Source organism: Drosophila grimshawi, unplaced genomic scaffold, assembly GCF_018153295.1.
Source record: "Drosophila grimshawi isolate 15287-2541.00 unplaced genomic scaffold, ASM1815329v1 contig_44, whole genome shotgun sequence".
NCBI lineage: Eukaryota > Metazoa > Arthropoda > Insecta > Diptera > Drosophilidae > Drosophila > Drosophila grimshawi.
The window spans coordinates 22,963,535-22,979,806 of record NW_025063240.1 but is presented as its reverse complement, the minus strand read 5'-3'; the positions used below and the strand labels follow the sequence as shown (position 1 = coordinate 22,979,806).

General features: G+C 39.9%; 2 protein-coding genes across 4 annotated transcripts; one reads left to right on the top strand and one right to left on the bottom strand.

Annotated features, from left to right (window-relative positions):
• The first annotated feature begins 5,385 nt into the window (after positions 1 to 5,385).
• Positions 5,386 to 9,483, top strand: LOC6558931 (uncharacterized protein KIAA0754). Its single transcript, XM_043215507.1, has 5 exons — positions 5,386 to 5,509; positions 6,800 to 7,023; positions 7,081 to 7,551; positions 7,630 to 7,890; positions 7,990 to 9,483. Exons 1-5 carry the CDS (start codon positions 5,386 to 5,388, stop codon positions 9,481 to 9,483), a joined length of 2,574 nt encoding a protein of 857 aa, XP_043071442.1.
• A 797-nt stretch (positions 9,484 to 10,280) lies between these two features.
• LOC6558966 lies at positions 10,281 to 14,773 on the bottom strand. Of its 3 annotated transcripts, none has more exons than XM_032743000.1 (3): positions 14,618 to 14,773; positions 11,743 to 11,915; positions 10,281 to 11,122 (listed from the first exon to the last, which is right to left on the bottom strand). In XM_032743000.1, exons 2-3 carry the CDS (start codon positions 11,848 to 11,850, stop codon positions 10,598 to 10,600), a joined length of 633 nt encoding a protein of 210 aa, XP_032598891.1. In that variant the 5' UTR covers positions 11,851 to 11,915; positions 14,618 to 14,773; the 3' UTR covers positions 10,281 to 10,597. The 3 variants fall into 3 exon arrangements, with proteins under 3 accessions (XP_032598891.1, XP_001983226.1, XP_032598889.1); XM_001983190.2 differs by having other exon boundaries at positions 14,691 to 14,773; XM_032742998.1 differs by lacking the exon at positions 14,618 to 14,773 and adding an exon at positions 11,979 to 12,184.
• Between the last annotated feature and the right edge of the window lie 1,499 nt (positions 14,774 to 16,272).

Below are 16,272 nucleotides of genomic sequence, written 5' to 3'. Positions count from 1 at the left end.
ATAAATGCAGACAAAGTGCAATTGCTTAGCTATTAAATATATATAATTTATATATATATATATAATGTTGCATCTTTGGACGCACAAATTAGCTGTAAGTTATTTATTTGATTTATTTATTTATTGAATACGTATGTTATAAATGTTATGAACCATATTAAAAGCCTTTCTGAATGTGTAATGGATTCAACGAAAATGTTGTGTATTTATTTGGAGCTGAAATACAAATGTATTTATATAATATCTTAAGCTGAGGGAGCAACATGGATATTGCCTTGCAACAACTGAGACACGAAGAAATATTTTGGCAACAACTGAGCTGGATGCAGGCAATGGATTAAACCAAAATTGTGATTTTATTTAGAGTATGAAACAAATTTATTTAGTCAAAAACTGAGCTTAAGCCCGATACGAAGTTTTTAACCTTATCTATCATGCTGATCATGTTTTGATATCTGTACTCAATAGATATAAATAGATATTGACTTCCTGAGCCATCATAGATGACTTGTAAGCCGGCAAAGCGAATAAGTCTGAAATGCGGTCAATTCTTTGTGGAATTTGAAAATTTCACCAATGCGACCGTGCACCTGATTCTAATTTGTGGCCCAATTCTAGAGCGAAGTGCTGCTGCTCCGTAATACCAAATAGGTGCTACGTGCCACAATAAGACTCGCATGGGTGACGACGTGCCTCCAATGCTGAATATGATTATTTTTCGGCACTGGCAAAAATCTGTGCTGCAAATAGCCAAATAAATTGCCGTGTTTGACAAACGACAAACAAGCCAATTTATGGCTGAAATGAATTGGATGGCTTGTTATCGTTTTGATTGACATCGACACCCAATGAGGAAATGCCCAAGTCTCGATTAAAAAAGAAAGTGAAGAAAGGTCCATGCAACATTCTGACACGTTTTTAGTTTCCACTGCTACTGATATTGACCTTGTTTAAAGTCAGACTTCGAACTCGACTCGACTTGAGACTCAAGCGAATGCACTAATTGAAAGAAAACCTCGTCTTTCTATCTCCCTCTGTCTCGCTATTAACATGCAACATGCGGCAAGAGGTGTAGGGGGGGGGGGAGGTTGCCCAAAGAAAAGCGAATTAAAATGCCGCAACATGCGCCTTATCGAGAGGCAGCTATCAAAAGTGGGAGCTCCCACTGCTGCTGTTTATACCCTGCACCATTTTGAATAAAGGATATACTGTTTTATAGCGCACGTATGTAACAGGCAGTAGAAAGCAGCTCCCACATGGCTTCTAACTGATACATAATATACATTGATATATTTTGATCGCATAAGAAATACCCAAGTTATAATCGAAAATATATTCTATCATATCGATCTCATTATTATAAACAGCTGCGAGTACTTATTGCATGTGCGAGAGAGAGATGGCAAGATGGCATGTTGATCGAAGCAAGCTTCGGTGTGTGTGTGTGTGTGTTTATATGCCTATGTTTGTGTGCATACATAAACACATACACATACATGTCGACGAATACAAGTTGGTGCTTTCCGATCGGGCTTCACTTCGGTTGCCTTCCCTCTTGTTGCGAGCTCTTCCTTTGCTCTGCTGTTGGAGCTCTCGTCTTGTGCAACTTGGTTTGCATTTAGTTGCCGACTGGTCGTTGACTGAGGCAGTTGAGAGTTGCGCTTGCCAAGGGTATGCCGCAGTCGAGCTGACTCGATTACAGTATGCTCATTTGTGGGTTTTTCGTGGGGTTCGTGCAAAGAAATGCTTATCATTAGCAAAATTAAAATCAATGAAATTGCCCCCCATAAAAATTCGATTGCAACGCGATGCGTGGGAGCCACACTTGATGGTGTTGGTTTTGGTGTCTGCCTGTCTGCAAACGTGTGCCACATAATTGATGTTGATCAGAGAAAGAGAGGCAAATAAATAGTTTAGTTTTCTTTCCTTCAGCACTTTCTAAACGCTCCATTGTGGGCGGCAAAGCTGACCGAGTTTTGTGGGTGTGGTCTCCCTACAGAGATCTAGTGCTACAGTTGCGAAAAAAGTAGAGCACCACTCTGGCATTTTTCCTTATGATTGACAAAAGAAACCATTTTCCAATCCTGATTTGTAATATATTCTTTAGTACTCCTATTTTAATTTCAGTTATAAATACATTTAAAGAATGTTTTTTTTTCTTTCTCACTTTTTTATTCAAAGTCTTCTTCACAACTTAAATCTACAAATTTACAAAAAAGAAACCTTCGGAAGCATTCCTTTTGAGAGAGTGGTGCTATTATTATTTTGGCAGCTGTAAATATCGTACGTCCATATATCATGCAGATACCATCTACAATCTGTTCTCAATGGTTTTGCACAAACATACAAAAAAAATCAATTGAAATTCTCGTTGGCGTTGGATGTCGGTGAAATAACGGTTCAATTCAACGTGCGTGTTGTGCCAAAAATATGCTAAGCAAATCAGAATTGCCCCCTTAAAAAAGGAAGCATTTGCGTCACGAGCGAGGGATAAAGGGGAGTTTGGAAGTTGGGGGGAGGGTTGCTAAGTGTGCAAAAATTGTGCAAAATTTCTAAGCGCACTTTGCTCCACAAAACGACAGTCTTCTGTCTGTCGACGACGTGCTTCTGTCAATTTTGGTCATTTGTTGGCCATTTAATTAATTGAATTTAAATTGAATTTTATGTGTCGCACTAGAAAGTGTGACTGCATCACGTATACGACACGTTCTCCGAGCGTTTTTCTGTTACCTACGCCCACGTGTCGAGTTGAATAGAGTTTTTTGGTTTTTTATATATTTTAAATATTTTTTGAAAAGTGCTTCCATTTCCATTGCACTTTGATTTGCATTTTAGAAAGTAACACGTGTTTCACATTGCATTAAATAAATTTTAAAAAAGCAGCCAAAAAGGAAAAGTCAAATTCAAATCCAAACTAAACTTTGGCATTTCGTCGGTTTTCCAATAATGCCCAAGTCCGACTGCTTCTTTGTTCAATCTCCAACTATTCATAATTTGCTTATCATAATTCCAGTCAGGTTTTCTCCTTTTTTATTTCTTTTTTTTGCCAATTGTAGAATATTTGCCCTGTTGTCAAAGCTTCATATCGCAGCACGTTTAAATGTCTGTCTGTCTGTCTGTCTGTCGATCGTTTTTTAGCTGGTTCTGCTTTAAGCCAAAATGCGCTTAAGGTTTTAGGTTTGTTGCCAAGTGCGCAAAAATTACATGCAGGCATTTTAATGCACCTGCGAAGTGGAAGAGTTAACATCTACTTAAGAGCAATTTAGCTGCCCATATACCATATCTGACTTGTCCATATACAAATATGTGTATATATAATATGGTAATCGCTTTATTGGAAAGAAGTTGTGTTTGATTATTGATTATTTGCTGTCTGCATACAGCTTGTTTGCCATAGACACCAAATGGAGAAATTATTATTATACACTTGCGGACAATGTTGTCAGAAATATCTTAACAAATAATTCGTTTAATGGCCTGATTCTAATCAATCTATCAACATTCAACATTCTAATATGCTTGAATGTCTACGGTAGGCAGTATCAAACTCACAAACAAAATACTATTATAAGGAAAGAAAGCTTAACCCAGTTGTTAGTCGGCAGCCTGTCTTATAGTTTAACTAATGTTTTTGATATTCATTTTGCAGACAAAACGAATTGGGCCTTTTTTTTTTAAATCAAGTTGAATGTCAGAAATTCCATTCCATGATTGATATAATAAAAATGAAGATTTAACTTTTGAATTCTATTCCTTGGTTGATATACTCCAACTTTTTTTTCGCTCTGAGTAGTTAGCTTCTAGGCATTATTAATGTGCATTGTGGCATCATCTGATTACCAAGAAATTATTTATCCATAAAGTGCCTCCAGCAAGAGCCAAGTGGAGACTTGTCACAGATTAAACTCGAAAGATTGTCCACAGAGTGGAAGAAGATGAAGAGGAATGGAAGAAGAAGAGGCGACGTGAGATTGCAATTTTATGTGTACCAAGTGGGATCTTTTTGATGAGCTACGATTCTCTTTAAGAAAAAAGAAAAATGGACAAAAAGAAGATGAATAAAAATATTCATTGGGGTTCAATGGCTCACTTACAGCAGTGGGAGAAGCGAGGCAAAGGATTATGCAACAAACAAAATATCATCATCATAAAAAAATAGAAAAAAAAAACAATCGAGGCTTTTTAAGGCGCATTAATAATTTAGAATGCTTTCAAATATTTTTGTGTGTGTTGTGTGTGTGTGTTTGCCTCTTGGCTACACGTACGCGAGTATTACGCGTCAATTATGAATTTCTAATTTAACGAGTATTTTACTCTATACTGATACACACTATCCCCGCCCACGTCACTGCCCCTTCCCCTGTTGTATCAAATATCACGTATAGCGAAAAAAGCGAAAGCTACAAAGGCCAATGGCATCGGAAATTACGAGTTTCCAAAAAAATTATTGAGCTAGTAATAAATTTATATTTGTTTTTAATTATTCAATTGACTGCCTATCCCTACTTCTATCCCTACCCCTCCCCAACACTCTTTCCAGCCAGCGGCTCTTCAAAGTAAATCTGTGTCTTCAATTTTAACATCTTGTTGTTACCTTTGATCTGGTTAACAGTGCTTGGCATATTAATAAGTTCGCAGCTGCTAAATTATTCTAGAATATTTATTTGTTATCATCTTTTTGTTATGAGTTGGGCGAGAAAAGCGGTGCAGGACCTGAAATAGTAATTAAATATTTACAGTTAAATTCAATTTTTATGATTTATTTGAAGTATCTTTTGATCACAGCTGTATATAAATAAAAGATAAGAATATACCAGCTTACATTTACAGCTAATCCTTTAACATTTTTCAAAGCAAAGCTCTCTCTCCGAGGATCAACTCACTCACGCGAAGTAGGTTGTCTCATGTTATGCTATGTAAACTCTCTCGCAGTAAGTGAACTTGCGTTCCACAAAAACGCGTTCCACACATTTACACGTCACGTTTGTCATTGTAATTGTTGTTGTTGTCGCACGCACCTGTAAAGTGTCAACGCGTGTGTGTTTGTGGTATTTGTTTGATTTTCTCTGCCTTTTGCATTCTTAATAAATCAGAGTGAAGAGAATATATAAATTGGGCGTCGCTTTGGTTCATCGTTCGCAGTTAGTATTTGGAAGCCAACGGTGCCTCACAGCTTGTGTGCGAGTTGCAAGCTTTGGTTTTCTTATTGGATTGGATACCATTTGGATTAGACACACACACACACACACACACAATACACACACACACGACAAGGATTATTATGTGTAATTGAGTTTAAATTGAAAGAGAGAGAGAGAGAGAAAAAAGTGTATTATATTGATATATTGATATATAACTGAATAATTTGTGCAACGTCCGTTCATCATGTGGAAGCTAATCTGTGGCATGCTGTTCATCACTTCCGGCTGCAACGCGGGACCAGTTGTGAATCAGGTGCGTTTCGGAATCTGTTTTAGTTTCCGATTTGCAGACAACTTCCGCTGTGTCTGTTAGCGGAAATTGCAAATGTTAACGAAAATGTTAAGTTAATGAAAATGTTTGTCTTGTCTGACATATTAATGGCTGCCAGTTGAGTCATTCACTCATTCATTCATGCTTAAGTCAAAGTGTCTGCTTCTTCATCTTCCTCTGCAGACATTTGCATAAGTGTTGCGGCTGTCTTCTTTGCTTTTAGCCACTTAATATGCCAAACGTTTAGCCTTTTAACGGCTAACTGCAGCTGAAGCGTAGGTATTTATTGCTGTGCTGTATTTATTTTTAGACAGCTGCAGCTGGCATTCTTTTAAGGCAGTTCTTAGCTTTGTTTTCAAATTAATAAGACAACTTTATTTTCGGCTATAATATTTGTTTGCATTATGTATTGAAACGCTTAGCTTTTTATCAACCATGGTAAAATTGATACGAATAATAAGCCGCAAATATTTTTGGGTGCAGCAGCCGGCAGAACAGCAAGCATCCTTTGCAGAGAGAGATAGCGAGAAAGAAAGCGAGCGCTGTTAACACTACCGCCTGCAGTTCAAGCTGCACTTAACAGAGTCTGCAAATGTAATTACAACAACTAACACGACGCCATTTTATATTTTGCCGCCAAATTCAAATATCCAAGCAATTCAAACAAATTAAAGATGCTTAAAAATATTGAATAAAATATAGCAGGGCGCCAAATTCAAATATGCAAACAAAATTAAATTACAGTTTCTAAGATGCGGAAAAGATGGCATAAAGTGGAGTGCATTAGATGTTGATAAGTAATATTAAATTGAGAAGTGAAACTGACATTGCCAGCAACTTGACAGCTATATATATTTTTACTCATTAAAATGCATGTCTCAAATAAAATAAAAAAATATAATAATGCCGATATGGTTAATATATCGATGTGATAACATTTCATTCGAAAGTTACGACCAAAAAAAGCTACCAGGTGCGAAGTGCATAAGAGTCATAGCTTTTGGGGGGTTGGTTTGGGGGGACAAAGATAAAAAAATTCAGTTTTCACTTAACGCCAAAAAAACTAGAACATAAGTGAAATTTTTCCAACACAAGTCACGTGCTGCGTGAAGCATTTTACAATTACATTTTATTTTTCTTTTGGCATTTTGCGCATGCGCAGCACGTAACACCGTTAGCTGAATAATGCTCAACGCTAATCATAAGCTCACCTCTCCCCACCCTCTTTAGAGGAAGCATATACGAGAGGACATTGCACCGCAGGAATCCCGACCTGAATTGCCGGAAACGGAAATGGGAATGGAAATGGATGCACATGCTGTGGCAGCTGCTCCTTTAACGGGCACCTTAACGCTGCCCAGCAATGCGACCTCGATTCGGGCTGATATCACGGATAATTTCTCGTGTGCAAATAAATCTTATGGTTATTATGCGGATGTGGAAAATGATTGCCAGATCTTTCACGTCTGTCTGCCGGTGACTTATGCGGATGGCAAAGAGAACACCTTCCGCTGGAGCTTCATCTGTCCCGAGGAGACGATTTTTAGTCAGGTGAGTGGTTGTTTGATTGATTATGATTGATTGACTGATTGATTGTTTTTCACTTAGGAATCCTTCACCTGCATGCGACGAGAGGATATGGGCATTGAGTGCGAGGATAGCTATCGTTATTACGAGCTAAATGCCAATTTTGGGCTGCCTGTGGAGGAGCAGGAGCAGGAGCAACAGAAGCAACCAGCTGCTGTCATGGAGAGTGAGTCAATGGATCAGGATAGTGAAGCATCCGCCCCAGCTGAGCAGGCTGTGGAGCCAGCTGAGCCAGTTGCAGTTGCTCCTGCTGCTGCTGTTGCTCCACCTGTCAAGGTGCAGAAACCCAAACCAAAACCCAATCGCCGCAAGCCCGCCCTCAGCTACAACAAGCCACCGAGGAAGGCGGCAGCAGCCATAGCAGCGCCTGCTCCAATTGAGACAACTGTAGAAGTTGCTAGCAATCCCATGAAGCCAGTGAAGCCCACAATGAAGCCACAACGCTTCAGCAGTCGTCCCAGCCAGGCAAAGCCACAAGAAACGTTAAAGACTGTTAGCCCCATCAAGCAGCAGCCACAAGGCATAAAGACGGCTAATCCCATCAAGGAGCAGCCACAGGAAGTCATAAAGCCCGTTAATCCTGCAACGCCACAACGCAACGAGCTCTTCAATTCGATACGCAAACGTCCAGCAATCTTCAACAAGAAACCCAACCAGGAGAGCGAACAAGGAGTAACTGAAGCCATTGTCCAGGCGGAGCTGAGTGAACCACAACCCACGCTCAAATTGCAGACAATGTTTGTGAATCCAACACTGGTTAAAGTTGAGCAGGAGCCAGAAGCTCAGGCTTCAGACGTGGCTGAGACTATAGCTGAGCTGGAAAAGGAGCAGGTTGTGGTGGCAGAGGCAGAAGCAGAGGCAGTGGCAGAGGCAGTGGCAGAGGCAGTGACAGAAGCAGAGGCAGATGCCGAAGCAATGGAGTCAACTAAGCCAGAGGAAGTCATCAAGAAAGTGGAGGAAATGAAACCATTGGAAGCCATGCCAGAAATACCCGCTGTAATACTGGAAACGCTGGAGGAGAAGCCCCAAGAGATAGAGCAAGTGGAGCAAGTGGAGAACAGCCAATCAGCTGTGATGGAGTCTGAACCAGAACCAGCTATAATAGAACCCGGTAACAGCTCCAATGAGGAGCAATCTGCCAGCAATATAGAAGCACTCGAAGCAGCCAAGCCAGCAGATGCACCTGTGAGTCTACCCTCAACGCCAGAGATGACACAAACCAATCCTCTAGTGGAACAGATGCTCGACAGCAGCAGCAGCAGCAGCAATAGTAATGAAGTCCCAGAATCCCTTGGTGGCTTCAAGCCCGTCGATCCACACATGGCGGCCGAGGCGGAGCAGCTAATCACTGATTTCTTAAACACGCTGCGCAATCACGAACAGCAACCAGAGAAGAAGCTGCAGACGGAGATGGACATGGCTGAGGTCCAGCAGGAGCAACAACAACAACAACAATCAATCCCAAACGAAACGGAAGCCGATGCTGTTTCCATTGAGGAAGCCAAGCTGCCCGAACCGGAAATTGTGGATAAGGATGCATCTGTGGAGGAGCAGGTGCTGAAAACGGAGGCAAAGCTGAAGCTGACTCAGGATTCACAGGATGCGCAGGATTCGCCCATCATTCAGATTATGCAATTGAATCATTTGCCAGCCGACTATCAAATACCGGTGCAGGTGCTCAGCCAGGAGACGAAGCCGATGGAGGAGTCGCCCAAACAAGATGATGATGCTGGACAGGAGCATCAGGAGGAGAGTCTGGCAACAGCTGCTTATATGCCACCGATCAGCATCGATGACATTGTGGAGTTGGTCAAGGAGCGTTTGGATCAGAATCCCAAAGGTGAACAGCTGACGCCAATGGAACTGGTGCTGACACCAGGTGCAGCAGCGCCAATGGCACTGATAGAGAGCAACAAGGATATTAAGCAGGAGGCTGAGCAGGAGTCGGAGCAGGAGAAGATGCCTGAGTCGGAGGCGGAATTGGATGTGAAACCTGCGGCAGTTGCAGCTGAGGAACCGGAACAGGAGGAACTCATTCTGCCCATTTATAAGCGAGTGCAGGCAGCTGAACCGGCGAAGGAGGAGATGGATGCTGCTCCAGCTGTTCCCGCCGCAATTGCTACTGCTGCTCAAGCTGCTCAAGCTGCTCCATCAGCTGATTTAGCTCTTTCTGCTGATTTGGCTATTTCATCTCCTTCAGCTCCAGCTGTTAATCCAGTTGCACCTTCAGCTTTAGCTGCTCCATCAGATCCTTCATCTTCCGCTGCTCCTTCAGCTCCATCATCTGCCTCATCACCGTCAGCTCCCTCAACTGCTCCCTCATCTCCACCAGCTGCCTCTCTGCCCGAGTTGCGTCAATCCAAATCCCATTCGAGCATGGATGCACGCAAGCGTCGTTTTCTGTTTCGCGCCGATGCCAGCTAGGGAGGAACTGCTCCTAAGGAAGCTATCAACGCCTCTCATCCTCCCGCCCACAACATAAAAACACACACAGCAAAACATTTAGCCTTAGCACAACCCAACCCAGTCCAGTCCGGAGGAGTCCCGTCTCTCGTCTGCCCTCCCCTCTCCCGCTGACTATTTATTTTTTGGATTTACTAGTTTTTATGGCCAATTTCTGCACGAGCATTGAAATTTAAGTTTAGCCTTGTTGTATCCTCGACTTTAAACAAAAAACAATCAAAAATAAGAAAAAAATTTGAAAAAAAAACTTTAAATAAAAAATATTGAAAAATTAAAGACAGGTTTGTTTTTCTTGTAGATGAAATGGATTTAATAAAGGTTGGCGAACTCCATCGTGCACGGGTTTGAGTGTCTGAGTTTGCCAAGTGGCATTCAGCCCCTGGACGCTAGAGATGGCCAACTGAAAAGCAACCTAAAAACAATCACAGTTAAAAGTTAAAGAGGAGACTTTGAAGCTAAGGAAAATATTAGCTTAATATTATGTCAATATAAGTTAAATATTCGATCAGATTTGAAAAGGATTAGTTCAATAATGTAAATATTGTAGCAAAGCAGATAAATATTAGTTAAGTAAAGTATTAGTTGAATATTATTTGAATATTAGTCAAGTATTTTGTCAATCAGCTGAAGCATTTCAGCTACAAACAGGATTAGTTGAATATTATTTGAATATCAGATAAGTATTCGATCGATCGGAGATCGCCAATATTGACAGTAATAATAATAAAGCATATTGAAATCATAAAAATATGGAAATGTACTTTGTTTCATTCACTCATTTCATTACGATTTATTTAAACAAAAGTAAATAATTAGTTGTTTTTCTTGTTTGTTTGTTTATATTAATTTAAGTGTACGCGTATAAAAAAATCCGTTTTGTTTTGTTTGCAGTTGCAGTTTCTGCTTTGGGCTTTGGGCAATTAGCTGTATGAGGCAGCTGCCAATTGATTGAGAAAAGGACGACGACAACAACAACAATAAGTAACTATGACAATCACAAGTTCGAAAATAATACAAAAAATATATAAACATATATCGTTCTCCATATACATATATATGTGCATATATAGCTGGGCTATGCTTCCGTTTCCTGTTCCAATTCGCCAGCCTGAATTTCCTCGGGTGTGCGCAGATCGATGGCAAACTTTTGCCGTGTGGGCGTAATGGCATCGCTGGGCGTGGCAAGCTGATCGTCGCCATCTGTTGTCTCCTTAACGACACGTGAGTACTCCTGAAATGCGGCGGCAAGGGCAAAGGTCAGCTTGCGAGCCATCGCACGACTGTCGCAGACGAAGGCATGCACCTCAAACGGATGCGGACTCGAATCATCCTTGACCACGATCATGGCAAAGACCCGAGTATAAACCAGATCCTGTACCCCGTACGATATCGTATCGATGGGGTAGCTCCAGTTGTTGATACTCGCCTTGGGCGATAGGATTTCCAGTTGAACACCGGCTGTGGACACTTTGAGATCGCAGTTGGGCAGCACTCGATTCGGTGGCAGTTGCTTGGCCACGCCCACCATTAGATCGACGGGGCGGCGGGTGTATTTGATGCCCCACAAGCCACGCGATGGCTCTGAGCCAATGTATTTGACCTGCAAGAGGGGGGAGCACAGAGGGTTACAATTACTTCCTGTTGCCCTTTACACACGCACAGCCAAAAACCGGAAGTTGGTTCAGTCTGGGTTTCTCGACGTGTGCAGCGAGGCGTGGCGAATGTGTGTGCGTATTTTTTTAACTCTGGCCTAACTCGATTCGATTGTGGCTTTTGGGCCAAGTTAATGGAGCTGACGGAGTTGATGAACCCCCGCTCTACACTCGCCGAAAAAAAAAATCGAACTGATTTTAAGAAATTCGCCAAGGGTAAACAAGTTTATTATTCAGAGATTCGATTTTTAAAGTTGAATTTCTTTTTCAGAGTGGATTTTTTTAAATTTAGAAAGAAAATTTCTAATTTGCTTCTTACAGTAGATTTTCAGTTACGGATTATTTAAAATTTATTAGATTATATATTTTTACATATTTATTTAGATGTTTTATATTTGTAATTTAATATTTATTTGTTATTTTTTATTAATTATTAATTATGATTCATCATTTATCAATTATCAATTTTCTTAATGGCCTTAAATTCAGTTCGATTTTTTCGCAGTGCATGAGCATTTACCAAATTTGAGCAACACTTTTGCGCTCTGTTTGTGAGCGGATTACTAACCTTGAAGGTGATGGGCAAATCCTCCACATTGACTTGGGTGTCCAGATCGCTGCTGGGGGTTGGAGGTGTACGGGGTGTGCTGGGTGTGCTTGGAGTGCTGGAGGCCATTGCGTGCTTCTGTTGTTGTTGTTGCGTCAAATTACTGTACAGTTTTTGGGGCCACCAAATTTCAACTGCAATTAAGATAGATTTCATATCAGTTTTTTAGTTAATCAAATATCGCCAATGGTCTTTACCATATCTTGTTTAACATAGTTTTTATTTTTACACAGTTTTTTTTTTTTTTACTAGTTTTGTTGTTGTTCGCATTTGGAGCTTATCAGTTTCAATAATCGCATTGTTGCGCAGCGGTCAGTTGTTGTTGTTGTTGCGACGGCTACTCAAAGCCGACTAACGTCACCAGCCACCTGACAGGTAGCGACGATGACGACGACGTCAAAATGTGCTCTGTGTGTTGGAGTATTTGTGTTAGAGAGAGAGAGTGTAGAGGTAAGCGAAGTTGGCTGCGGGCAGCGGGAGTTGAAACTGGCCAAGCCCATTGCGCATTGTCGGCTTGCCTGGCTACCTCTCACTCTCTCTCTTTCGCTTTAACTGTGGTTCGCACGCTGTTGCTTGACACAAGCGACAAAAAGCTTCGCTCACTAATGCGACTGTGTATAACAACAACAACATAACAATATTGTTATACAGCAGTTACATGTGCTTAAGTTTACTGTTATAGAGTAAAGTAATTGGCATATTGCAGGCATGCTGAAAAACCATGCATATTAGAGCCTAAGCTGATTTAACATTTATATAACAGCTTAAGAATGATTACCAGCTTAAACTGTTTAACATTTATATAACAGCATTGCTGATTTAACTTTTAGCTGCTTACAAGCAACATATTTTTTAAATTAATTTCATATTATTTGAGAGTAATTATAAAGTTTAAATTTAATAATTTACATATTACGAACTAAAAGCTTCTCCTCGTCTAGTATTAACCGAGGCCTTTGTCTGAATCTAAAGCTCACCTAACGAATTTCAATTTCTGTTTTTTCAAAGCTTTCAAAGAGCATCGCAAGTTCGATCAGCAAAGAAGCTTTAATCTTTCTTTTTTTGTTGGCTGCACTTGAACAAAATGCATTGTTGTCTTTGCGCTTCTTCTTCTTCTTGTTTGTTGTTGTTATTTATTAAAAATGCATTATTAATATTTCCGCTAGCGATGTGAAAGGTGCACAGCTGATAGCGGGAGGTATCCACAACAACAATAATAACAATGCAACAAGTTAATGACCAAAGAGATAAAAAACACAAAGCACAAAATTCATTGCACTTGATTTGCCTCACATGACGTCACATTCGTAACTGTATGTATATATATGTGTGTGTGTGTGTGTTAATGGCCAACGACCTGTTGGCGACTAATTGCAGGTCGCGGCATATTCCAACTGGAAGCGTAGTTCGCTGCTGGAATATAGTGTAACGCTATTAACGAGAATTTTGTTGTCTCCTTTTACTGTCTGCAATGAGATATTAACAGTAGAACAGGCCTGGAAATTATATGCGCCTCTCCCTGTTTATATACCCAGCAGCGAACTAATGAATGAATTTCATTACCGAATGCATTCTCAATTCATCCAAATGTGATTCATTAATCTTACTTATGCAGAGTTGTAAGTGAGAGCTTCGAAGTCAAGTACAACCTTGACAATATATATCTTATATGTATTGGTTGCTTATCTGCTACACTATCTCTTTACTTTACTTTTAATATACAATTTTAAGTTTATTGTATATTCCAGAATAAGTCACAGAATTGAATATAGAAAAATTTGGAGAAGCCAACAAGGCAGGGATTCTTTTCTTTTCGCTGCTGGATAGTATATTTTTATTGGGTAATCGTAATTTATGCTTGACTATTTTTTTCAGCTGAAACTGAACACAAATAATTCAAGCGATGCACACAAAAATCAAATTATTTCCGATTTGTATTCGTAACAATTTTTTTTAAATTTAATTTGATGTTGATTGTTGTTTTTGTTGTTATTGTTCCGCTGCGCTTTGATTCCGCAAACTGAATGCTTGCGCTTTTACGCGTGCTTTTATTTTTGCTTTACAGTGCAGTTTAAAAATATACATACACATATTTAAATATATATCAATATACATATATATATATATATATTATTTTTATATATTATATAGTTTTATTTATATACTTATATGTTTATAATTAATGTCTGCTCTTAACCGTAACCTAATTTCTATCTCTAATTTTTTCATTGGCATATTTTCTGTTTAAACTGTTTTCGCTGCTGCTTCCAGCGGAAGCTGCTCAAATGAGCATATCTCCCATTACATTTAAGTATTATTTCATATGTTTGTGAGTGTGTGTCTGTGTTTGTATACGCCACACGCTCACACACATAATAGCATTCCTATTGTCATTTGCTATCGATAGATGGTTGTCATTGATAATGGCATTATTTGCTTATTGACTAATTCGCTGCCTGAAATTGTGTTATATTTCTTCTTTTTTTTTTTGCAACGTCTTTAAAACGCCTCTGTGTGTTGTGTGTGATATGCGTATTTGTATATAGCACACACACATAATACACTGAACTATTGTCATTTATTGTCAATAGATGGCTGGCATTCTTTGCTTACTGACTAATTCGCTAGCTGAAACTGTGTTGTGTTTTTGTTTTTTGAAGCACTTCTTATCATAAAAGACGCGTTTTCTGTTATCTGTTATCTTATCACACACACACACACACACATAAGCAACACTCTATGTCATACCGCATTGCCTCATTATTATTTAATTTTGCGCTTCAATCCTATTTGTCTTTATTTTAATTATTATTTTTTTATTTTATTTTTAACTCACAGTGCACATAAGGGTTCAGTTTTATTATTTAATATTTGTAATTTTTTATTTATATCAGCTGTCTCTAATTTACCGTTGCTTATCAGCTTTTAGTTCTCTTTACGTCCGTCGTACTTTTCGCACACACCTGATTTGAATGCCGACGATCGTGCGACTGAAGCGACAAACAGCAGAAACCATTTGCAGCAGGTGAGTTGCAAGCGACCTCTAGCGGCTGTATGTGCCAGACTTCGTTACGCGCGGTTATTGCGAAATTGGAGAGTTTGTGTTATACTTTAGGGCGTCTGCAAAGTATAGCTGAGCTGCTATAAAGTGAGTACCATAATTGCACTGCTATAAGAATTCCAAGTTTCACGCGGCTAGGGTTGGCGTCGAAGCTATACGCATTTATGGCATAATTGTATGGCATGCCCTAAGGTATGCTATAGGAAATAAGCTTAGCTGGGACCAAAGCCAGAATGGATATTTATATTTGTGTCTAATATTTAATTTTCATAATTCAATTATTATGATTTATAAATTTTTTTAAATCTAAATTGAATGTTAAATTTCGTTTAATTTATTTTAAACTATTTTGTAGTTTCTGTATTAATTTTTTCAGTAAATTTTCGCTGTCATTAAATTAATAAATGGGCCTCAATTTTAAGTTAAATATCTCGTCAATAATTGTCATATTCATATAAATGAGTGCAGTATGCACTCCGCCCCCTCACAACAACAGTCAAACCTGCCTTTCTCATTATCTCTTCAAATATATAATAAATAATCTATAGTTGAAGCAGAGTCAGCAACAGCAGTTGCAACAGCATTGGCCAAAAACCATTTGACATTGGCCACAAGTGAGCTCAGCTTGCGACATGCCCCAACCTCCCTCCTCCACCCCTACCCTACACCTGCCCCTTCTGCATAACCCTAAATTCAGAAGCTGTCCACGTTTCTTTCCTCCTTCTCCCGCTCCTCCCCTCGCCACCTAGTGTTGAGTGTGATTAATGAAATGGACTCCAAGCCAGCAGGTGAGGGCGGGGAAAGGGGGTGTGGCATGTTTTTGGGGTTAAATAGAGTTTTGGCTCGAAAGTGTTTGAGTTGATTTTGGTTTTTGTTACTTTTTTTGCGTTCCACTTGATTAATTTGCAGTGCATGGAATATAATTAATTTGATATTTAGCGAACAGCAGCTTTGGTCGCGCCTCCAACGTGGAGAGTGGCAAGGGGAGAGGAGGGATCCGCTGCTTGCAGTTAGGGGGCAAGAGTCATTAGCTAGATTGTTCAAAAGTGTTTAACGGCGACAGGTGTTGTGACAATGTGTGAGAAGATGTTGGAGCTGATGTTGGGAATGTTGAAAATATATTGGGAATGTTGCGAATGTTGCGAATGTTTGGCTCAAGGTGTCGCCTGTTGAGACAAGAAGGGGCCGTGGTAGGTGGGGCAGGGAGAGAGGCTGACGCAGTGGGTCACTTAAATTAATTACACCAACAGCAAACTTTGAGGCTGCGAAAAGCGTCCGTTAATTGACCACAAAAGTGGCCAAGGGCAGAGTGAGATAGAGAGAGAGAGAGAGACGGCAACAGACAGAGAGAGTGAGAGAGAGAGAGAGAGACAGACTGAGCTTTCATGAATTTTCATTGGGGTCGCGAATGGAACTGTTGGCTTAATCTA